This window comes from Helicoverpa armigera, chromosome 8 (genome assembly GCF_030705265.1).
Source record: "Helicoverpa armigera isolate CAAS_96S chromosome 8, ASM3070526v1, whole genome shotgun sequence".
Classification (NCBI taxonomy): Eukaryota; Metazoa; Arthropoda; class Insecta; order Lepidoptera; family Noctuidae; genus Helicoverpa; species Helicoverpa armigera.
Window position 1 is genome coordinate 11,866,601 of NC_087127.1, and position 22,349 is coordinate 11,888,949.

General features: G+C 35.1%; 2 protein-coding genes across 4 annotated transcripts in view; one reads left to right on the forward strand and one right to left on the reverse strand.

The window, feature by feature from the left end:
* Positions 1–5,890: 5,890 nt before the first annotated feature.
* Positions 5,891–8,739, reverse strand: LOC110379221 (mRNA-decapping enzyme 1A). Of its 2 annotated transcripts, none has more exons than XM_021338777.3 (2): positions 7,636–8,739; positions 5,891–7,560 (listed from the first exon to the last, which is right to left on the reverse strand). In XM_021338777.3, exons 1-2 carry the CDS (start codon positions 8,647–8,649, stop codon positions 7,366–7,368), a joined length of 1,209 nt encoding a protein of 402 aa, XP_021194452.3. In that variant the 5' UTR covers positions 8,650–8,739; the 3' UTR covers positions 5,891–7,365. The 2 variants fall into 2 exon arrangements, with proteins under 2 accessions (XP_021194452.3, XP_021194451.3); XM_021338776.3 differs by having other exon boundaries at positions 5,891–7,563.
* A 1,484-nt stretch (positions 8,740–10,223) lies between these two features.
* Positions 10,224–22,349, forward strand: part of LOC110379208 (trifunctional purine biosynthetic protein adenosine-3) — a 29,852-nt gene continuing 17,726 nt past the window's right edge. Inside the window, exons 1-5 of one of the 2 annotated variants that reach the window (XM_064035845.1) lie at positions 10,224–10,637; positions 14,694–14,941; positions 16,266–16,446; positions 17,964–18,177; positions 21,957–22,087. In XM_064035845.1, the coding sequence (XP_063891915.1) occupies positions 10,467–10,637; positions 14,694–14,941; positions 16,266–16,446; positions 17,964–18,177; positions 21,957–22,087 (945 nt within the window). In that variant the 5' untranslated portion in view covers positions 10,224–10,466. The remainder of the gene's footprint in view (positions 10,638–14,693; positions 14,942–16,265; positions 16,447–17,963; positions 18,178–21,956; positions 22,088–22,349) is intronic. The other variant, XM_064035844.1, reaches the window with a different exon arrangement.

A 22,349-nucleotide genomic window follows, 5' to 3' on the forward strand; every position in this document is an offset into this window, starting at 1 on the left:
TTGGTAAACTTACTATGCTGCATGTATTGTATGCATGTACCAAATACATATTCTAAAACATATATGTTTCTATTATTTCCAGATAAAATACCGGCTTTTGTACAAATGATGGACGCCACAGGCCTCCTGAACTTATTTATTATTTTGTCACTCGTTAGGCGGTTCAACTTCTATTCATATAGATTTAATATAGTTGAATATTTTTTTTAAGTTTTGTTTTTACGTAAATAAAAGTGATTATCCGGTGTAATGTACACACGCGTTGTGTATGTTGGTAAGTTACCTACATAAGTAGGGCGGAGCGTTTCTAAAACGCTGTTTTTGTTATTTGAACATATTTGTAAGTGCAAGAATGGGTGAGGCCTCACTGCGAGCGATAGGAAACACTTTACATCATCCTAAATTGAGCTTCAGTGTCGTAGTGCCCTTTACCATATCTGTAATTAAACTAAATGCATATTCACGAACATTATTTAATCGTAGCGACTGAAATATTTAATTGTAATGTTAGTTAAATACATTCATAAGCTCTGTGTTCGAGCTTCCGTGTGTTTACCGATCCCATAGAGTTTTCCATGACATTTATTTATTCTGGAATGCATTGAGTAGTCTCTCTTAGGTCCCAAGAATATTATTAATAAAAAATGGTACCTAATCTTTGATGTGTTCATTACGTCCGCCTTTGATGACACGAATTAAAATGTACTAATGCCCTAGATCGATTTGTAGCTTGAAACTTGCAATTGTTTTGTGTAAAATATATCATTATTTTGTAAGCTTTTCAGACTTGCCTTATACATCCTTTTGCCAAAGTTGGTAACGAGAATCAGGGATAGATAATGAATTTAAAATTTCCACTTGCTTACAGTGGGGCCACATTTCTTTCTGATGTAGTTCTGTCTCTCCATTCTTGCAGTGAGAAATGAGACAGAATCTATCGTCTTAAGGCTTCATTGTTGCACTCTAAAGGGCTGTCTCGAAATCTTGACAATTTGGTTCGAAATGAAAATAAATTATGTTGATATACCTAATGACTGTTAGTAGCTCATTTCTTGAGTGTACTGATTAGTATACTGAAAATGTATGACTGCTATATTATAAGTATTGTGTTGTGAATTTTGATAAATAAGATTTTGGGTTTATATTGAAAGTCTTACATGTTCATATTGACGTTTTAGTATTTCAATCAGTTGGGCCTAATGTTATAGATCTTCCGAGCTGGTTGTGCAGGTGGCAAGATAGGAACTGTGACAATATTGGGAAATTCAGATACCCATAACTAGTAAAGAGGGTTATATTCATAATGTCACCAAATTTTGCCGTGTTGCGCCACAAAAAGTAACAGATCTGCGAATGCGCCATCATATAATTTGCAGGGTAATTGAGTTTTAACTCCCACTCTTCTTGGTAAATAACCTAAAATGGCAACATCAAGTTAAAGCTAGCAACACTGATCTGAACAGAAAGCTCGGTGGGTCTATACCAGTCAATGTGTAGGCGATTTTTATACAAATAAGCTTCTCTTTAAATGAACAGTTTAGATCAAATATATTAGTCAATTTAAAAACTGAAATGGCACTGTAATTGTTTATTTTTTTCTCCTTATATTTCTAGACAGCCCTGAAATGAAATCATATCTTATTTTAGACTTATGAAGGTTTTAAAAGATATCGCCATGATTTTAAACACATTTTTTTTTTGTAAATAGAAATGATAAATTAACTGTGCTGAATTATAAATACAACGAAAATCACTAGAAGGCTTAAACAACATTAAAATCAACATATTGAGGAAATATATAAGGTAATAAGTTATGGCTATATCTATTAAAACCAACACGTACTGCCCACCAAAATCAAAGCTTGCTATTGTGAAACATTTGTTTATACTCGCCTCACTTTTTATATAAAACTTCAAAAAAATACTACCTTTTCGCCAATATACAGGCCTAGTAGCTTGGTATGAGATTTGCAATGGGTAAAACAAGAACAGTACTCAAAGTTCCTTGAAAAGTGTGGGCCGCGCCTCAAGCCGTATGACGTAATCCAGTACAAACTGGTTTGCACCTACGGAAGGGCCGCGCCACAAACCAGTTCACGAGCTACATGGGATATTCGTCTTAACAAAATCAAAATCTCATGTCTTGTTACAGACTGTAAAATTCTTTTTATAACGATCTCCAATGTTGCCAGATTTAAAATGTAACGAAAATCCCAGTTGAAAATTGTATGATTGAAATATAAAAGTGAGGTGTTTTGCTCAAACAGTTATTTTCAAAAATTATTTGTACCAATGTTTTATTTGTTAGTTTATGAATTTGAGTCAATATCTGTATGAAACATAAATACTTATGAAGTGTTAATCCATTCTTTTAATAAAAATAGACTTAATTACAACATCATGTGTTATGTTTTTGATTTAGACTTGACTTAAGTTAACATAAAGTCAGTTTATTATGTTCCTTGGCCAATACCCGATATCCACCTTCTAACTAACCCAGTTTGAATCCCACGAAAATAATGTTGGTACAAATAATTTTATAATCTTCCAGTGGAATAACGAATGTATGTAAATATAATTTTTTAATGGACAGTCTCGCGTGATTTGCCTATTTTTGAACGCGCAACGTGATCTCTTAGTTATAGTTTTTGTTTTTACCGCTTTTTAAAAGCTTTTCAATACTATATTGAATATCTCCACCGACAATACAATTTTTCTAATTGGTTATTTAAAATTCACAAAATAACTCCGATTAAAAAAATATTCTCCAACACAATTTAAAATGTATGATTAATCTAAAAAAACTAAAACTTTTTACTAACTTTATTTTAAAAATCGGCAAATCACTAAGGGTGCGTTCACACGGACTGTGTTTTCTAACTACAGTGTATCGCATCCTTAATCTTTTGTAAATCACACGTGCTGTGATCCTCTCTTAATGACAATAGCATAGTGTACGATAACACGAGATATCTGGTACAAATGTATGCCGAAAGTTACGATTACATTTTTGTTACTACAAACGCTTCATAAAGTAATCAATCAAAATCACTGGTTTTTTTTATAATTAAAATTAGTTTTCTTTTTACATAAAATCTTATTCGGTTTTTTTTTCATTGTCGGTCTAATCTTTCCGAGTTTTCATAATTTGTTTCGTCACTTTATGAAACGGTTCTAGATAACAAAAGTATAAAGTTTTAAAACATGTTATTCTACGTCGAGAATCGGCAAGTCTTCTTAGTTTAATCCCATTAAATCGTGTATAATGATTAGTTTATATTGAATTGTTTCTATATAGAAATAAAAGTTCTTTTTTAAACCAAATAGTTGAGATAAATAGTTTTTAGTAATTAAAAATGATAATCTGTTAGGACTCATTTACCGATGGTGTTTTTGCAAAAACTTGTATGTATGTATGTATTAGTAAAATTTTATTAAAAACTATTTTTCACTTTTATTAATAAAAATACATAAAATATGTAAATGGTTCACACTTGTACATGGAATTAAGACAATTCAGATGAGACTCAAAAATGTTTTTTTAAATGTTTTTGCAAAAATTACATGCCTACACTGATAACGGACTGTTAACCAAATTGTCGTACAAGGCAGCCTTCTTGCTACTCGAACTTCGATTGCAAGCTAGAATAAAATAACTGCTATGTCATTAATGGTAGAAAGTTGTCGACAGAGGTAACTATCCACCTTCTTCAATTGGCGAAAATATTTAATTTACGTAGTAGCAGGAACGCCGGCCATAACATCGTGATTGACATTTCAGTCTCCCAAGATTTTCAAATAAACCTTATTTTAGTTTATAAGGCTGATTATTCATTGATTGTGTAATGATAGAAGGGGCGATGAAGTCTTAAAAGGTCTCGCCAAGTTGACAGTAAATGTATGGGGTAAAGATATCCTGATTGCGGCCATAGGCGAACAGATTTTGGTTATCCTAGACTTCTTATCATACAGGTCCTGAAATGTTAACAAAATAAGCGCACGTTTTTGAACAAAAATGTATGAAATAAAATAAAAGGTAGTTCAAACTATGGAATAAAGATCCGTGTTAGGAATTACTTTTTTAAATCATATTTTTTTCATGCATTGATATAGAAAAGTGCTAAGATTGTTTCAGGACAAGTATGATAAAAATGGATTACCTATTTGAAATAAACGTCTTGAATGTGTACGGTGATCGAAAATAAGTATATTAATTTACAGTCTCAAGGTAACCAAACAATTTGCCCATGCGTCGATTATAAATATAATGCCCCAAATGCATTTTACTTTCAATTCAACCAAGAATTTTCTGAATATAATTAATTAAGTTTTTAACTAGTGTGCCCGAGAAGGCTCATGTAATGCAATTTTTTTCATGTACATAATATACTTTATCTGTAGATAACATAGATCCATTTTGAAATTCACAGGGTGATTCGTTTTACAGTGAGATTACAAGTAATTTTTCTGTTGACAACCCAGTTAGACGTGCTTCAAATGTTTTGTGTGAGAGATTATGAACTTGTATTCATATTATTTTTTCACAACATCCATATAATACTGTTTTTAGTACGGTTTTGCATAAGCAAATTAATATGACCAAGACTACTCATAAAGAACATTTGAAACATCGAAATAAATATTGTATTCACAAAAAGCATAGCACAATTTATAACTGTATGGAATACATGTCAAAATTAGGTGTTATTTTTTCTAAAAATATTCCCAAATCATCCTTTATTTGTAAATACCGAAATGGCGAAGGCGCAAGCACACTTAAATACAACCAATCATAGAGATTTCCATGTAAATTGTAATGTATGGATTTAAAGTCGTTTTAAATATTTTTATTGCAGTGTCATCATAACTAACAGTATTCTATAAGTATTTTTCACCATTAGAATTAAATGCTACGCCATTTTATGTGGCGAAACACATTTTTATATGCACCCTATTTTTAAAAGAATACTAAATTAAAATTCTCGTAAATGACAACAATCAAAGAACAAATTATTCTTTCAATTATCATCAAGAGGTTAAGTATACATGTAGTCATGTACTTAATGAATGACGCTGTGGTTAAAATATGTAAATACGACTGTAAAGTTTGATAAATGTTTACTGTTTAAATAGAAACGTGGACACGCCAATGTTGGCGATTAAAAAATATTGAAAACTGTAATATTGCGGTCTCAACTGGTTGTTCAAAGTTCAAAAGCGATTTGTAATATAGCAATATTAAATCGATTTCAACAAATTCCATTGTTTTATTTTGTATTGTTTTTATTTAGCTCTGGCAACATTGACCAGTTATGCAACAGACAACACCAGATGACCAGACACCAGCGCAAACGCAGGTGCGGGTTGGATTCCAGCTGCTTGTAGTTTTAGGTATAATATATGCCAAGTACGATTGAATAAGCACACTTAAAAGTGAATGAAAGGGGTGGAAAAATTAAAATGTACTTTTCTCACACTCCTTGAGCTATTCTTATTCCTTAGTACAGTTTTGTATGATGTCATTCTTTACACAAGTATGAACATGCGTAATGAATCAGTTTTTACATTAATGACATCAACCACACCTTAGAGATTTGAGATAGTGCAGATACGCCGAGATTAAACTAATTGAGGTTTTAAATAGGAATCAGAAAATAACATTGTTGTCAAGCCTTAGCAACACCCATAGAATTGCAGCCTACAAGCCAGCTGTTTGATTTCCGTAGACGAAAAAATTATTCTGGGGCATATACAGAAATTTTAAATAAGTTTATGTGGGTAATCATACATACTGTAGAAGACATGATAGAATATAAATAGGTGGCTGTAATCCAAGTACTACATGTTATTTCAGTCTTATGGAAAAGGTAATTAAATAAAATAAAGCAAGTAATTCGATGAACCCTTTAATTTGAGACTATTTTTATGATAACATTCTAACTGAAAATTGTCAAAAACTATTATCGCCGGACCTATGTGTTTACAAAAAGTTAGACAGGATTGTGGGAGCATTTCAAAATTAACACAGTTTTGTAATCAAACTAATTTATATTTGTACAGGATCAATGTTATGTAGGCCAAAATTAGTTTTCGTCAAATTGTGCTCCCTTGTAATGAGACTAAACAAAAATATCTCCACACAACATTAAAATCTGTCCAAATGTATAATTTTCTTACAGGTAATAACATTGTCAAAGAGCATTAGATGTACAAGCACAGAGATGGTTTTAAATTTTAAAGATGTTTTCTAAAGTATCAACATTTTTTTGTTTTATTTATTCATGTTTTATGATTTACAATAAACAAAATGGTCGTCGATTTAATTCGACCATGCATATTTGAAAGGTGATTTTATAGTTTGGCAAAGTACATATTCCATTTCAGATTAGAAATGGTGACTTTTAAAGGGAGTAGATGGTAGATCCCTTTGGAAGTTCTGACTTCCTGGCAATTGAACTTATTTATTTTCAGTGTGCCTAGCACAACACACCATCCTTAGAAAGTTGATTCTTAGGAGAAATATGACTTACGAAATTATTTTTTCTCCCTAAACAAGTGACTAAATTTTACATCTTTGAAGAAAAACATTTTTAACCAATATTATCATTTGATTTCCCCTGTATCTAATGTATATTAGTCTTCTGTTTTGTATAACATTCAATTCTCATACTAAAATTTGACCGAAAAACTAGATATATAAAAAACAAAAGGGACAAATCTTACTATTAGCTACTGACAAAATTTTACATGAAATAAAAACATTTAACATACAATAAAACCTAAAAAATCTGATGCCTACGCTGTAATGAGTTACAATAGTTCTTGTAAAGATATAGCAAATTTTTGCAGTCCTTATAATATTAAAAGAACTTTTTTTTCTTTTAAAATTATGGAAGTTTAATGTAGCACATCAAGTCAATAAAAATATCTCTTAGAAAAGCGTATTTGTCAAAGTAGTCATAGTATTGTCTTTAAAAATGTTGTACATATAATAATATTGCAAAGAACTCATGGTTAGAACTAAGTTGAAGGTACTTATTGCTCAAATATAATGGATTTTGAATATAACCTTAAGCTGTAGCCAATATAAATATCACAAGTAGCGGCTTAAGGGACCTTCTTGACTTCTGTCCAAATTAAAAGAAGATTAGTCACTAAAATTCATTCTCTGTACAGGTTACAGTCAAGGTTTAAAACTTATTTAAAAATACTCCAAACAATGAGTCACTACAAAACTAGAGGGTCTACACAACATTTTAAAGAAGATTCAGTTTATACTGTTTGTTTATATTCAAATTACGGCTGTACATTTTATACTTTAATGTGTGCAACTGTTGATAGCAGCCACTTATCAAAGAATGAATTTTATGACACAGAGAATGCCTTTTCTGAAAAGGATTTAACATAAGCCTCATGCAATTTGTTCACAAAGTCAGCGTCATGTTTCAGTAGATAATTGAAAGCTTGGAGCAGCTGGTTCCTAGTGAGGGGCTCAGGCGAGGGCTGGACATCTCCACCCGTGCTGGCCGTGAACATGGTGGGGGGCATCAGCGCCGGCTTCTGCTGAGTTGACACAGTCTCAATCATAGGATACATTCCAATATCTTCCAGTTTGCTACCATTAAAAGAGCTTACCGTGTGGCTGATGTCCTGCGATTGATTCAAGTATGTGGCCAGAGGAGATGTCGGCTTTGGAGAAGAAATGTGCATCAAATTCAACTCACTCTCCAATGGCATTATGCCATTAGTGTCACTTGAATCCAACGGGCCCTTCTTCATACCAGATATCCTCTGCTGACTTGGTTTATCAATAGGAGTCGACTTCAATGGGAACCCACAGTTTTGTCTTATTGCTGAATCCAAATTCATATTGCCATTTGAGCTTTGGGCCTCTTGTGGTGTCACAGAGCGTTGTTGTTTCTCTATATGCTCAACAGAATGTGCAGGATTACTCATAAGCCTCTGCAGCAGCTGCGGCACCTCGCGCGCGTCTGTCGGACGAGGCCCAAAGATCCCGGGCGACGGCAGCGAGGACACCGCCGGCATCTGCGCTGCCGCACCACTCCCGGCTTTCGCGAAGAAGTCCATCACGCTCTGCGACGTCATGTCCGGTGCCCGTGACGGAGTTGAATCACATTTGCTAGCAACGAGACCCTTGTTGGAGTTGAAGTCGTCCTGGGCCTTGCTCAACATGCTGAATATATCGACGGGGGCACTTGGTGTTGACGCATTGTAAACCGCATTCTGTGGCATGTTGTCGCCAGGTACTTGCTTCAACGACTCTTTGATCAAAGAATTTAGTTTTGTCGCAACTCTAACGCACTCGTCTTTATCATAGAACCATATGCCGTAAATACGACACTTGGCGTTCCGATACAAAAGAAAAGGTTCCTTCAATTGCAATTCTATTCCTTTCGACACTGGTTCGATTAGGTTATTCGTACTCAATCTGTTCATAATCACTAAACTATGGTACGGTTCACCATTTCTACTGTACACAAACAAAGCACCCTCGATGTTAGTTTTCTCCCATTCGTTCTCTTCGAATGTATAAAGCGCAACGTGGGTAGCACTGTCGATTATTTCTCTGGCGTATGGATCTGCCCTCTTTAGGGCAGCAAAATTCATACGTAGTCCGGTGTCAGCCATTTTATAGCAACAAAATACAAGTTTTTACACAGCGAGCAAGCATCACAGCAAAATGACAAGAACGAATAAATTCGCCATTTTAGAACCGTTCCATACATTCACTCAGTTCCCTTACGACCTACCTCCAAATCTATTTATACATCTAAAAACTTATTGCTGTGTTGATTACATATATTTATTAAAGAGCCTTTAAAACTTACGTTTAAAACTATAAAATGTGATAAATAAAACATAATTATTTACAAGAAAAACAAGTCAAGCAGAAGATAAAATCTGAGTAAGCCGGAACGTTTTCAACAAAAAAGTGAACAAATCTCCATGCTAAACTCGGAATGAGGTGCAAAATTAATGTTGTGGCGGTTATTTTGAATCTCAAATTAGTAATGAGAAATAAGTTCTACAAATATTTTCTCATTACTAAGTTGGGTACTTACGTAAATTATAGGAATGATTTTCTGTTTCATAATATTTCCATCAGCACTTTTTAGAATTAAGCAAAATTATGTATAAAGTGAAGTAATAAACGATTGATTTGTTTTAATTAAAGATGCTTATTAATTAACTGATCTGTGCTGTGATATCATTTATATGGATTATACCACAGAGTTTCGTTCTACATCTGCTTTAATTCATAAATATGTCTGATTTTTATCGGAGCTTCAATGACGGTAGTAGAACAGTTGTCAAGTCCCATTCTCAAAAAAGGAAGCATCATTAGGACATCCCAACCAACCGACTTCAGGCTTGGCTCAAAGTACTACAGGGTAAGCACGAAAACCTAATCGTTCGGGCAAACGAAGTAAATATCGATGGGCACATTAGCTAACTCCAAAACACTATAGTAATATGCATAGCTATTATAAATCTACGACATCAATAGCGAATTGAGACCGAATGAAACTACTAAATAACTGACCCTGGAAACTCCAGTGGTCAATAATGTTCAAGAATTTATATTGTGTAGTTATTACTTTTTGTATCAGCTATATTTCATTCTTTTATTCAACGTAATGATGTAATTTTATCTCTGAATACAGAAAAGTTTGACCTCTGTCGTTTTGCACTTGTTTGAGTTGAGTAAGATATTGATAAATCGAATGCGACATTCCAAGTACCAAGCCGAAGTACTTTATCATAGAGATGTCAACTCAAGATAAAATGCCGATATCGATAAAGTGATCGGATGTATAAAAAATCTTTACAAAATCTAGAGGAATATATACCACCATTTACGACCTTTTTAGAAGTAGGTTTTATTTTTAAGGATTTGTAGGATTAGGCTCAAACTCATGAATTTTCTTTTAATCTCAACTAGTAAAGTTAGTAATAATCACAGAGGTTTTCGGCACTTGCACTTTAATTGCATTTTTACGTATTTCATCAATATTGACTTTCAGTGTGCGAATTAGAAATGGACAGGACAGCCTGAAGTTGTGGAGTATAACTGCAATAAACTGTACTCCAATTTGTGAACATAACATTTACTAAATCGAAAACTGAAGATTTATAATAAAATATTATTTTTATCGACATCTATCGGTACATCACTGGTCCGGCTCACTACACCAGTACAAAACGAAAACGTCAACAACGTCAAATCGACAATCGTCATTCATTTAAAAGTTTGCGCGTGTCAGAGACGGCGGTTCATAATAAAATAAATGAATTTCGTTAATTAAACATAACTGCGTCTCAGTTTTAAACAGTAAACTTGAATCAGCTCCAGCGTTTACTGGTCAATGTTAGCTGGAAGTTGCGTTAGTTTTTTGTAATTTGGACACGTGACGTTTAGGCTAAGTTTTAGTAAACAAGGTAGGATGTCCGGTGGTAAAGTTTTGGTGATCGGCGGCGGTGGTCGGGAACATGCGTTATGCTGGAAGCTGGCTGACTCCCCGTTTGTGGCGCAAGTGTATGCGGCGCCCGGCAGCGTCGGCATCGCCACCACCAGCAAAGTGGAATGCGTCGATCTCAACATTAAAGATTATCCCGTAAGTTTCTTATTAGAAAAGTTGGTTAAATACTTTTCGTGCATGTGTATGTTGTAAGGAACACAACGTGATATTATCACGAAGAAAAGCTGAAGTTTTGATGTGTTTCAAAGTCAAAGTATTTATTTATTTCATTTGTAAAAAAACACAAAATGATAAAATATTTAATGGTCAGTGAGTAAATAATGATCAGTGGGTCATCTTAGAGGCGAATTAATATGATTTACATAAAAGAGATAAACATTTAATTCTACCTCTACACTAATGTTTATTAATTACTTTAAACCACCATTAAGTAGTTTCTCATACAAAATATAATAATTTGATTGTTCTTTGTTAATTAGAGCATGCCTTAATTGATTTACTTAAAAGAAAAATAATTAGATTATCATTAGCTACCTTATCAGTAAGTTATTTATAGTTAATTAACTATTATATTTAGTTTATCTTTGACTAGTTTTATTCCCACAGAGTTTTCCATGTTCTCGAAGAGAAGAAGAGAAGAAGAAGTTCGAAGAGCTCGTGGCTAAGTCAAAGCCGCGCGGATCGATCGATCATAAGGTTAAGCAACGCTTGGCGCGGTCGGTCCGTGGATGGGTGACCATCTTGTCATAATGAGTTCTTCCGTGTTTCGGATGGCACGATAAACTGTAGGTCCCGGCTGCCATTTGAACATCTTTGGTAGTCGTTACGGGTAGTCAGAAGCCAGAAAGTCTGACAACCAGTCTTACCAAGGGGTATCGGGTTGCCCAGGTAACTGGGTTGAGGAGGTCAGATAGGCAGTCGCTCCTTGTAAAACCCTGGTACTCAGCTGCATCCGGTTAGACTGGAAGCCGACCCCAACATAGTTGGGAAAAGGCTAGGCAGATGATGAGTTTTCCATGTTCTATTAATTAAAACTATGTCATTTAGTCATCATAGATGATGTTAATAATTTTATTAGAGATGCCATTTTGCTGTTAGACTGCTCATCGTCATCTCCCTAGGATGAACACAGCTGAACCTGGGCCTCCCCTATTGATTACTACAACAAGCCGTTTTCTGAGCTACTGCTCATACCTGCATAAAATATAGTCTATGTTCACCGGAAATAGAGTAGCTTTTCAACAGTGTAATCATTTTTTAAAAATAAGCATACAAAGAATCAAATATTTTTACTTTTAGAGATTACTTGTAAATCTATAATTAATTCCAATTAAATGTTTCGTACCTCTTCAAAGTGGAAATTCAGTCTAGTTTCATTATCAACATAGTGAAAATTGAGAAAAAAGTTGGAGTTTTCATATGTTTTTGTCTCAATAAAAGTTAAATGCCCTAGTATTCAATTATGCACTCCAAAGACCTCATGTTTGTTCAATATCCAGTGCAGTGCAATAAACACTGATGATATAAATCTGGACAAAAATAAGCAATTTAATAAAATATTATATTTGCAAGTGAAATATACTCGGTTTTTTCATCATTATTGTAGCTAATAAAATTGACAATAACAATCTTGTATCAATTTTTTATAAACTACAGAAAAAATTAAAGCACAAACAAGTTCAAAGTTTGTGAGTTTTTGCGTTTTTTACTGTAAGTATTCGGTAGCAATCTAACAGAATAAACATTATTTTTTTACTGTGAAGAAAATTATGATTATGATAGAATGTAAAAATCTTAATGTAAACAAAAATGAATATAGGTGCGAACTGCAAAAATAATGATAGTTACTAAAATATCACACCATGTACCATTAAAATCATTAATCTTAACTCATTTGGAAATTTAGTAGGTAACAATAACAGGTCCCTAATCTCCCCTAGTAACAAAAAATTTGGTGCTAAGGTCAACCATCATGTGTGAAAGCATTCCCACAAGTTACAAAGCAAATAAAAAGTATAAGAAAAGTGTTCATGCTCCCTAACCTTCGCCTATCAGTATCTAACATAGATATGGAGTCGATGACCTTAGATTATAGTAACAGTTGTACGAAATGTGCTTTTAATTGACTTTTTATCACGCGGTAACTGTCGTTCGGTTAGTTACCGGGATATGTACCTACAGTGATAAATAAGTATGACGGGAGATGATGTTTTCGATATTTATAGACGGATAAAGTTATCCAGACGTAATGATATTGGAGTGCCGAAAAGCCGACCTCTTATCTAGACCCCTCTTATTAATATGTTCTTCAACTTCATCCAGAACTTATCAGTTAGTAGTTGGTTGTTCCTTAAGTACAGTTTATGCATGTTTATGGCTGATGGCATAGCAGTAGAAAATACATAGCAGTTTGTTTGACGTACAACTATGACTTTTGAAGCTTAACGTTCATTATCGGCCTTAAGGACGTAGAACCTTCTTGCGTATATACCTACCAAGGCATATTTGTTCAAAATGCTTATAATTCGAGCTAGAAGTCTTCATAAATTTTTGAGACTGATATTCGGGACTTGTCATTCACAAGCGACAGGCAATTTCAGCCCATTATAATTTGTTTCGTTTAGCAAATCAGGTCACACACGCAGGCGATGCCCTTCACAATGTTTCGTAATCAACTGTTAGGTCTCATAACGAAAGCCACTTCGGGAGTTGCTCACGGCGTAGTTCTTCTTTCGTTGTGCTAAATGACACTGGTTTAAAGTCTAAATTTTGTAATAATTAAAGCATAAGGGATAATACAGAATCCAAGACCCAAGTTGGCCAGACTCCCCACAAACATGCTGCCAGTACCCTGAATACGAACGATCGAACGAAGATGTATTATGGGTCGTAAAACTGACCGAACATTATCTCATGTTATGATTATTTTAATTGGACAGACATGCAATATTGCCTATAACTTAAACCGACAATAGTACTCTACTGACATAGGAGTCTTGCGAATTGCGCGAGCCGATAACAGCTACGATATGTTTTTCATTTCTTCAGTTATCAAGTAGGAATTATTTCAACGGGTGTGAAAACAACTGCCAGGGGTCTGGCCCTTATGTAATTAGTATTACAGCAGACATTGTAGTATTGCTAGAGCTAAACATTTCATCATCCTACATTGTTTGTGCGTTGATCTGCTATCGGTAACTTGTGTCACATGTACCTAATCTTCTTCTTGGTTGCTAAGCTGTCGCTTGACTCTTGCCCTAGCGATCATTTGTTTTGTATTCCAATTTTGAACTTGGTCTTGCACCATTCTTGGTCACTGCTGTCGTTTGGCTGTCTAGGTCCTTGATAAGACAATCGAATCATGAAGCGTATTTTAACTTTTATTTACTGCAATTCCGTAAACTTTGGGATACTTTCACATTCATCGTAGGTTTGCGAAACTTGTTAGACACTATTGTTGTCCGTTATCTTGTGCAATGGAAAGTGATGCGGCAGCAATATGAAGATGTTTGTACTCAATTCACTTTTGATTTGAAGGTTGACCTGATAATGCAACTTGCACTTGCATTTAAATTCTAGTAGGTACAAAATCAATTTAAATTGCTTCTGACCTAACTGGAGGGACCGAGAATATTCTCCTTTGACCAACACAGATACCTAAATAGCCCACATATAAAACGAGTCGTCAAATCAAGTGAGTACACGCGACGCATACATAGGTACCCTCGATCAAAAACAACTGTTTATAGATTTTAATAGACGCTCGTGTATGCGCGATAACCCGAAGGTACCTTTATCTTGAAGTTCAGCACTTGCCGGACCAAGTTCAGTTGTCATTCGAAATGCTGCGTTTAGCGTAATATGTATCTATGACAGATCTGAGGGGTAAGCAGATGACGTAGTTGGGAGATTGTGGGTGGCAACAATAGTGGGACTTAATTGATATTACTAATTAGAATATGCAGAGACAAAACATTTCGGACGTTGAAACTTCTGAATAGTCAGTTTTCGGAATGTTCAGTTCTTATCTCATTATAATTAAGAAGTATACAAAATGTACATCAAGTTTCAACTATAGACGATCTTTCAAAAACTGCAGTCTAGGTCTAAGACTTTTGGATGGAAATCCAATCGTATTTTCCCTCAATAATTTTACTAGCAAATCATTTTACTCTAACATTTCTATTACAGGCCATAGCAAAATGGTGCAAAGACAACGAAATAGACTACGTAGTGATTGGTCCCGAGGATCCTTTAGCCAATGGCATCGTGGACAACCTCGCTCCCTTCGGCATCAAGTGTTTTGGCCCCACCAAGGCTGGAGCCAGGATAGAGGCCGACAAGGACTGGTCCAAGACCTTCATGAACAAGTACCAGATCCCTACCGCGAGGCACAAGTCCTTCACCGATGCTGTTGCTGCTAAGGAGTTTATTAATACGTAAGTCTTTTGTTTTTATTTGAATTTTTATATTGGATGCAGGCAAGAAGGCCGTAAGCTTGCAGTAAAATGACTCTGCCTGTAGATAGCGATCCTCTACCAATAAAAACATTGATCTGGTCCACTTTAGTATTTTTTTAAACATTAGATATATGTAGTTCTTTGTATTAAAGTGCCTTAAAAAATCGAAAATTACGTGTGGACCTCAAGTTTTGTATAATCTTGCTGTGCATCCCGGAACTTGCAACTTGTTTATTGTTTACACACGAGCCCCTTTCACAATCTCTATTCCGAACTATGTTATAATACTAACTTTCGATAAAATAGCCGTTCTACTTACGTAATTAGGATTAATTGTCGCTAACCTGTGACTATCGGCTATAGCTGCGCAAAGAGTAACTTGTGGTAATCTTATGTTTATAATAAGAGTACATTGAAGATAATGAGGTGATAGGGAAATTGGATATGTCTAGTTTTCTCCGGTAGATAGTGTCCGCGTTTATAGTTAATAGGCTACCTTGTAAGTATAGGTTACAAATGCTTTAGCTAGGCATGGTCACATCTTCCTTATTGAAGAAGTAAATCAGAGTGATAATCTTGATATTTACTAAGAAGAATTCTACAAATCCATATCCCTTTTCGCACATAGATAGTTACATAAATGATATTACGACAGTTCAAGGCTCATAGTCGTGTCGATGCTCTCAGGCGCGATAAAATGTTTCTGGTGAATTCAAAACGAAGATAAACTTAATTAAGTCAAAGGACATTAAATCAAGGATGTCCAATGCATATAAATTATACAAACAACATAAAAATAACTTCTGACATTGGCCCACTTGTGGTAATGAGAAGAAAGATAATACTCTCATTATAAAAAGATTGGATGTAAATAGAATAGCCTTTGGATGTTTATGTGTGTACGTAGACGTCAATATCAGGGTTGTTGAGTCTAGATGATGGCACTAGGATGCCGAAGATGCCTTCCTCGGTAAAATAACATGCCCATATCATGACAGCTGGTTTCCATATAGCTTCTCGTTACCCACGCCACTTTCATACTTCCTTGCTTAATCCTATCTCATAACACACAATCCTTTTTACGCTCTCTGAGACCTGAGATATCCCTGCAGTGTTGCACTGTGAAAAGTGAAGTTGATTGATGATAGAATCTGCTGTTGAGTTTGTTGCGCCACTTCTTCCCAGCAATGACACCTAAGAAATGGTATAGATGTTTTGGGGGGTGCCCTTGTATATTTTTTATGTTCATAAAGTACTGAACTTCATTTTGATTTCGAATTAACTTTATTTATTTCCCCAACAGTGCTCCCTTCCCAGCCTTAGTAGTGAAGGCATCAGGTCTCGCCGCTGGCAAGGGTGTGGTAGTGGCCACTACCAAGGAGGAGGCTTGCCAAGCTGTTGACGAGATCCTCACTGACGCGAAATACGGTTCAGCTGGACAGACTGTCGTTATTGAAGAGCTGCTCGAGGGTGATGAGGTTTCGGTTAGTATTTTTATGTGTTTATGAATAAAATCATGCAAAAAAAAAAAACTCTATAGCAGGAAATAAATAGTCAAGCTACGGTCTTACTCATTAACAAAAATCCGAAAGTTACTCGGTCTGTGTATTACGCAAAAACAACTGAGCTGATTTAAAGAAAGTTACGAAGACAGTTTAAGAAAGAACATAGGCTACTTTTTATCAAGGTGTTGCAAGAAGTTCCCTCTGTACGCGGGTGGAACCGCGAAGAACAGCTAGTTAATATAAGATACAATTAAAATTCATCAAAATAGGTTTGCACTTTGATCGGAATGTAACGATTATGTATGTACATGTGTATTTTGTGTATGTTCTTGTAGATCCGTAAAGAAAGGTCGACGTTCAATTATCTGAGAAAAGTATCGTTGCGTGTATAAACGCACGTAGACACAGTTCCCACACCTCCTCCGACTACTATTAATATTTGCATGACTCTACAGGTATTTTGTTATATTGATAAATGTAAATTGGTTAACGTTGATTTTAAATGCACTTGTGCCTTTATTATATCCAGGTAGAATAAAAATAATGTCATCAACGTACAACATAGAAACGAAAACCACCCCGTCTTACTATAACTATATATACTATGAAAGTAATAATTGGAACGCTAAAAACATCCCAAAAATTACCCCTCTCGTTATGGTATATATGTGGACACGAAACTCTTTCTTTATTAGCCTCAAAAAGCACCAAGTTTGACCCGCACATTACAATACTTGTTTATCCAGAAACATTAACGTATCTGAGAACGCCAACATATGATATCAGGGGTCAAGTCATCACATATTTTTTTATACACCCATTGGGGTTCCGATAACGAATGATTTCAGCGCCAATTGTAATTAGTCAGTATTTATTGATAAACCTTTGAGAAATAATAAAGTTGTTTGTCATTCGATATTTTAAAGGTCACAGTATGAATATTAAGATGTTTAGAAGACATTGTTTTCATTGTTGATTATATAATTTCTGATGATTACATTTGTCTCACGAGTTTGCACGTGACACTGCATTAAGCAGATACAATTATTATTGAGCATTTTTCTTTTATTTGAATGAGCTACTTTAAGTTTCTGCCGATTCAAATTCTCAGGCAAACAACATGCAAAGCACACAGCACATATCTACCCTAGCTGATTATTTTTGATCTCAAAAGTGCAATATATCAAGAACTAGCTGTTCCACGTGGTTCCACCTGTGTTGGAATAAATAGCAGCTTTTCTCCTTTGTCAGGCTTTAGAGCATTTGTGTACCAAATTTTATTTAAATCGGTTCAGTAATTTTATCGTGAATACAGACTCGCATTTACAATATTTGGAAAGATATGATGATAAGATGGCGTAACTCATGTTTTGCCAAAAATATTTGGCTAACTTTTTAACTATAATATTTACCTTATTTGGTGTATATCATCATCAAATGGAAGTTCTAATCATACACTGAATTCTCCACCACACCAAATTCTCCACTCCTTCCAGGTGCTGGCCTTCACAGATGGAGAAACAGTCTCCATGATGCCCCCAGCTCAAGACCACAAGCGGGTCGGTGACGGCGACACAGGGCCTAACACCGGGGGTATGGGAGCTTACTGCCCATGTCCCCTCATCACCCCCGACCAGCTCCTGGATGTAAAGGAACAGGTCTTGCAGAGGGCAGTCGATGGGCTGAAGGCTGAGGGCATTAAATATGTTGGTGAGTTGGTTTGAGGACTTGATAATTATGAAGTTTTGGGACATGACAAATGTAGTACAATAACGTTACAGCCTTTTTTGTCGTCCCACTGCTGGGCACAGGCCTCCTCTCACACGGAGAAGGATTGAGCATTAATCACCAGTACAATAACGAATGAGTGCAAAATTGGGTCTTTAAAAACCGTGGCTTGGGCACAATTTAAGTGACAGAATTAAAACTTCTTTGGTTTTGTTTCTTTACAAAAGTAAAGACTTCGAAGCTACTGAACCTATTTGAAAAATTCCTTTACTGTTCACTATTCCCGGGTGACGTAGGCTATATTTTATCCGGTTACGGGAAGATGCTCGCGTTTCTCTTATATAAGACAAGATAGACAGTCATAAATGGGATGATGCCACCTGTAAAACTTACTTACGTCCATATTTAAGTCTTTCTACGGTCTTGTTTAACATGGCGAGAAACTAATCCATGAGTGATCGGCCGACAAAAGTTCTATTATGTATGAGCATGATAAGAACCGGTTCTAACTGCATTAGTGCAAGACTTGATGCACTCTGGCATCTAGAGTTCGTTATCTATGTTTTATAAACTATGCCGATGTACCGCGTGCCAGTAAGAAAAATTGGGTTCTAACTGTTCTAACACAAATTAGAGTACATAGTTTATTCCTAGTGTAGCATCATCAAATGCAAATCTTTTCATAACATACTAGTTGGGGTCGGCTTCCAGTCTAAACTGTAGTAGCTGAATACCAATGTTTTACAGAAAGCGATTGCCTACCTGATCTCCTTATTCAATTCCCGTTTCTCAAAAAGTATTATATAAGTATTGAGTGGTAATATGGTAAGGGTTACGAATTGATAAAAAAATTGTAATGCAACTTGTTAAAGTCACTCAATTTTTAGTTTATCTCAAACATCTTACTTAAGAGAGGAAGGAAATAAGAAAGGATTCAATATTGTGGGACGAGAGAGACAGATATAATGGGACACCGCCTTTTCGCGTGCAATTTAATTTACATTTGTAAATATTTTAAATATTGCACACGTCGGTAGACGTTTATAATTACTTTTGATAACGTCATTACGAATGCCTTATCACCAATCCAATGAGATCTTTTACACACGAATTTCTCAATAAGCAGTACCTATTTTATTTAATAACAACAAGCGTGTCATTGGAAAATTCCTATGTTTTATATAAGTCATAGGTTATCCGCCTTAAAGGTGGTGGCAGTCTATTTTGGAACTTAATCCTGGGGCATATAGTTTTAATTTGGAATGCTTATACTAAGGCAGTGGTTCTTAACCGGTGGTCCGCGGACCACTGGTGGTCCCTGGAGGCATTCCAAGTGGTCCGCGAAGCTTAGCTTCACGACGTTGCTATACGTTATCTAACTTAATTTTTATCGACTTATAATTGCGAGCGGGGGTTTTCGCATGGACGTATATCGGGTGTGTCGTACCTACTTTGACATTATATTCATGAAAATGTATGTTTGGGCTACATTTTACGTAATATTTGGTTCAAGTCCGATAAAAATTTCGCGCTCGTTTCGCTCGCGTATTCAGAAACTATATGCCCTTATTTTGGCATTTGTCAACAAACAAAAAGTTAAGTACGTTTGGGATAAATTTTACGTAATATTTGGTTTAAGTCCGATAAAATTTCGCGCTCGGTTCGCTCGCGTATTCAGGAACTATATATTATGGCCCTTATTTTTGCATTTGTTAACAAGCAAAACGTTCAGTACGTTTGGGCAAAATTTTACGTAATTTTCGTTTTAAGTCCGATAAAAATTTCGCGCTCGCTTCGCTCGCGTATTCAAAACCTATATGCCCTTATTTTTGCATTTGTCAACAAATAAAAAGTTAAATACGTTTGGGCTACATTTTACGTAATATTTAGTTTAAGTCCGATAAAAGTTTCGCGCTCGCTTCGCTCGCGCATTTGGAAACTACATAGGCAAGTTTTTCTTTATTTGCATTTGCTTACCTACACAACTGCCGACATGCGTTTAGCTTTGAGTAGAACTGACCCAAAAATTCAGATTTTTTTTGATAAATAATAAAGAAATTAGTTTTAATTTAGGTAAACCGATGAGGTGGTCCCTGGCAAGCCAAACTTTAGTTAAAGTGGTCCCTCATGTCAAAAAGGTTAAGAACCACTGTACTAAGGTATAGGTAAGCCAATGCTATTTAAGCTGCTAGAAAATTTTGTATAGTTCTTTAGGTTTCAACAAGATCTTCGGAACTTATAATAATCTATACTAATATTTAAAAGCTGAACAGTAAGTACTAGACAAATTTTAAAATTCCATGAGTCTACTTTTGGTCCGGATAAGCGTAGCATTTCCAACGGGACGGAAGTGAAACTGCCAGCAGAAGCTTTTTAAAAGATACAAAGAATCTTCAGCTTTATAATATTGGAATAGATTAAAGACACATTTGCATCATTGTTAACGAGGAAATTATTACGAATAAAAGGTCACAATAGATAATTGTATAATTATAGAAGAATCGATACAATGGCTTAGATTATGGTTATTGTGAAATAAACATTGTTCATATCTGTATAAGTACGTAAGCTTAATTTATTAACGTTTGTGATAGAGATAAACTAATTGAGCAAAGCCCATAATATATGAACCTTATTATGGCACGAAATCTTAACAAAAAATACCTAAATGGTCAATTGTAAACCTAAAGCCTGAGGTTTTAATTTCATTTCAATAAAGGGATGGAAAATGAAAGCAGTTCAGCAGTTTTAAGCAATGAAAGTTCACATAATGTACATATTTAAAATATCAAATGCAGGTCAAATCTGACCTATATAGGATGCCATTTTTGCCTGACTATATTATCTACTTACAAACTTTTTGATAATGATGTAATTGCGAGCAATGACTATATTTTTTCCCAATTACATCAAAAGCCATAACAAACACCAAATTACTGAAATAAAAACACGAAATAACTTCAATAAGTTTATCATCGAATCGAACAAACAGATGGTTTTAAACTGATCAATTTTACGTCACATACCGTATTATGTATGTCAATGGCATTTGACCCCATCATTGTTTATACCAACCACAGACGCACAATTAACACTAGATAAACACTCAATAACATGATTTCATCTAAATTAACACTATAGGATAATACACTTTATTTTTATCAGTGTAAGGTCGCTTTTTAATTGGCAAAATGGGCGATGGCAATTGTTTTTTAGTATTGCGTTTGTTTGTTTGCCTGTTTTGCAGTTGCCAAGGCGTTCCGTTATAGATAAATTGATGTAATACAGTTTTTTTTGTTAATTGGAATGTAGAATGAGATTCAGTGTTACGTTTGTGAAGGCGTTACATCATGAAATGCTTAATTTTTGATGTTATAGGTCAAACTGAAATTAAAGATAAATGTCTTGATTTTTTCATTTCGTCAGAACATTCTTTTGGTTTGATGTAACATATGGATTTGTGATGAAAGGGAATGCATTTTAGATGTTCTAAATTATGGCATACGTTTTGGAAATTGAAATTGAGTCAATTCTGTAGAAATCCATGATCTTTCTCTGATAATTTAGAAGAGAAGTTGTTAGATGTTTTAGCAAATCTTGAGTCCTTAGGAAGTCGTATTTTCAAGTATCCAAAAAAATATATCATGTTAACATCGGCCATCGATGTCAACGAGTTATATTATGGCACCTTTCTCCCATTTACCCACACTAGTTTATCATGAAACTCAATACTCACAAAATCATACTTTCCTTACTTCTAGGTGTCCTATACGCCGGCATGATGGTGACCAAGTCTGGGCCCATGACCCTGGAGTTCAACTGCCGCTTCGGTGACCCAGAGACACAGGTGCTCATGACATTGCTCGAGACGGACTTGTACAAAGTTATGAAGGTAAGTTTATAAACGTTAAAAACTGATTTACCTGTAAAATTATTATCCCACTAGCCCTAGCATAGGCTTCATACAGAGATGAACGAAAACACAGGTATCCACAGATAAAAGCTGTACAAAGTTTTTATTGCTAGGGACTATTCATTATCATTTTCTCAGCTATCGAAAGTTTACTGCTGTAAAAAAGGCAAAAAGAACAAGATTTCCAGAGGATACTTTACCACTTCTTTTCGTTGTGTTGGGAGCGCGAGGACATGCCTTA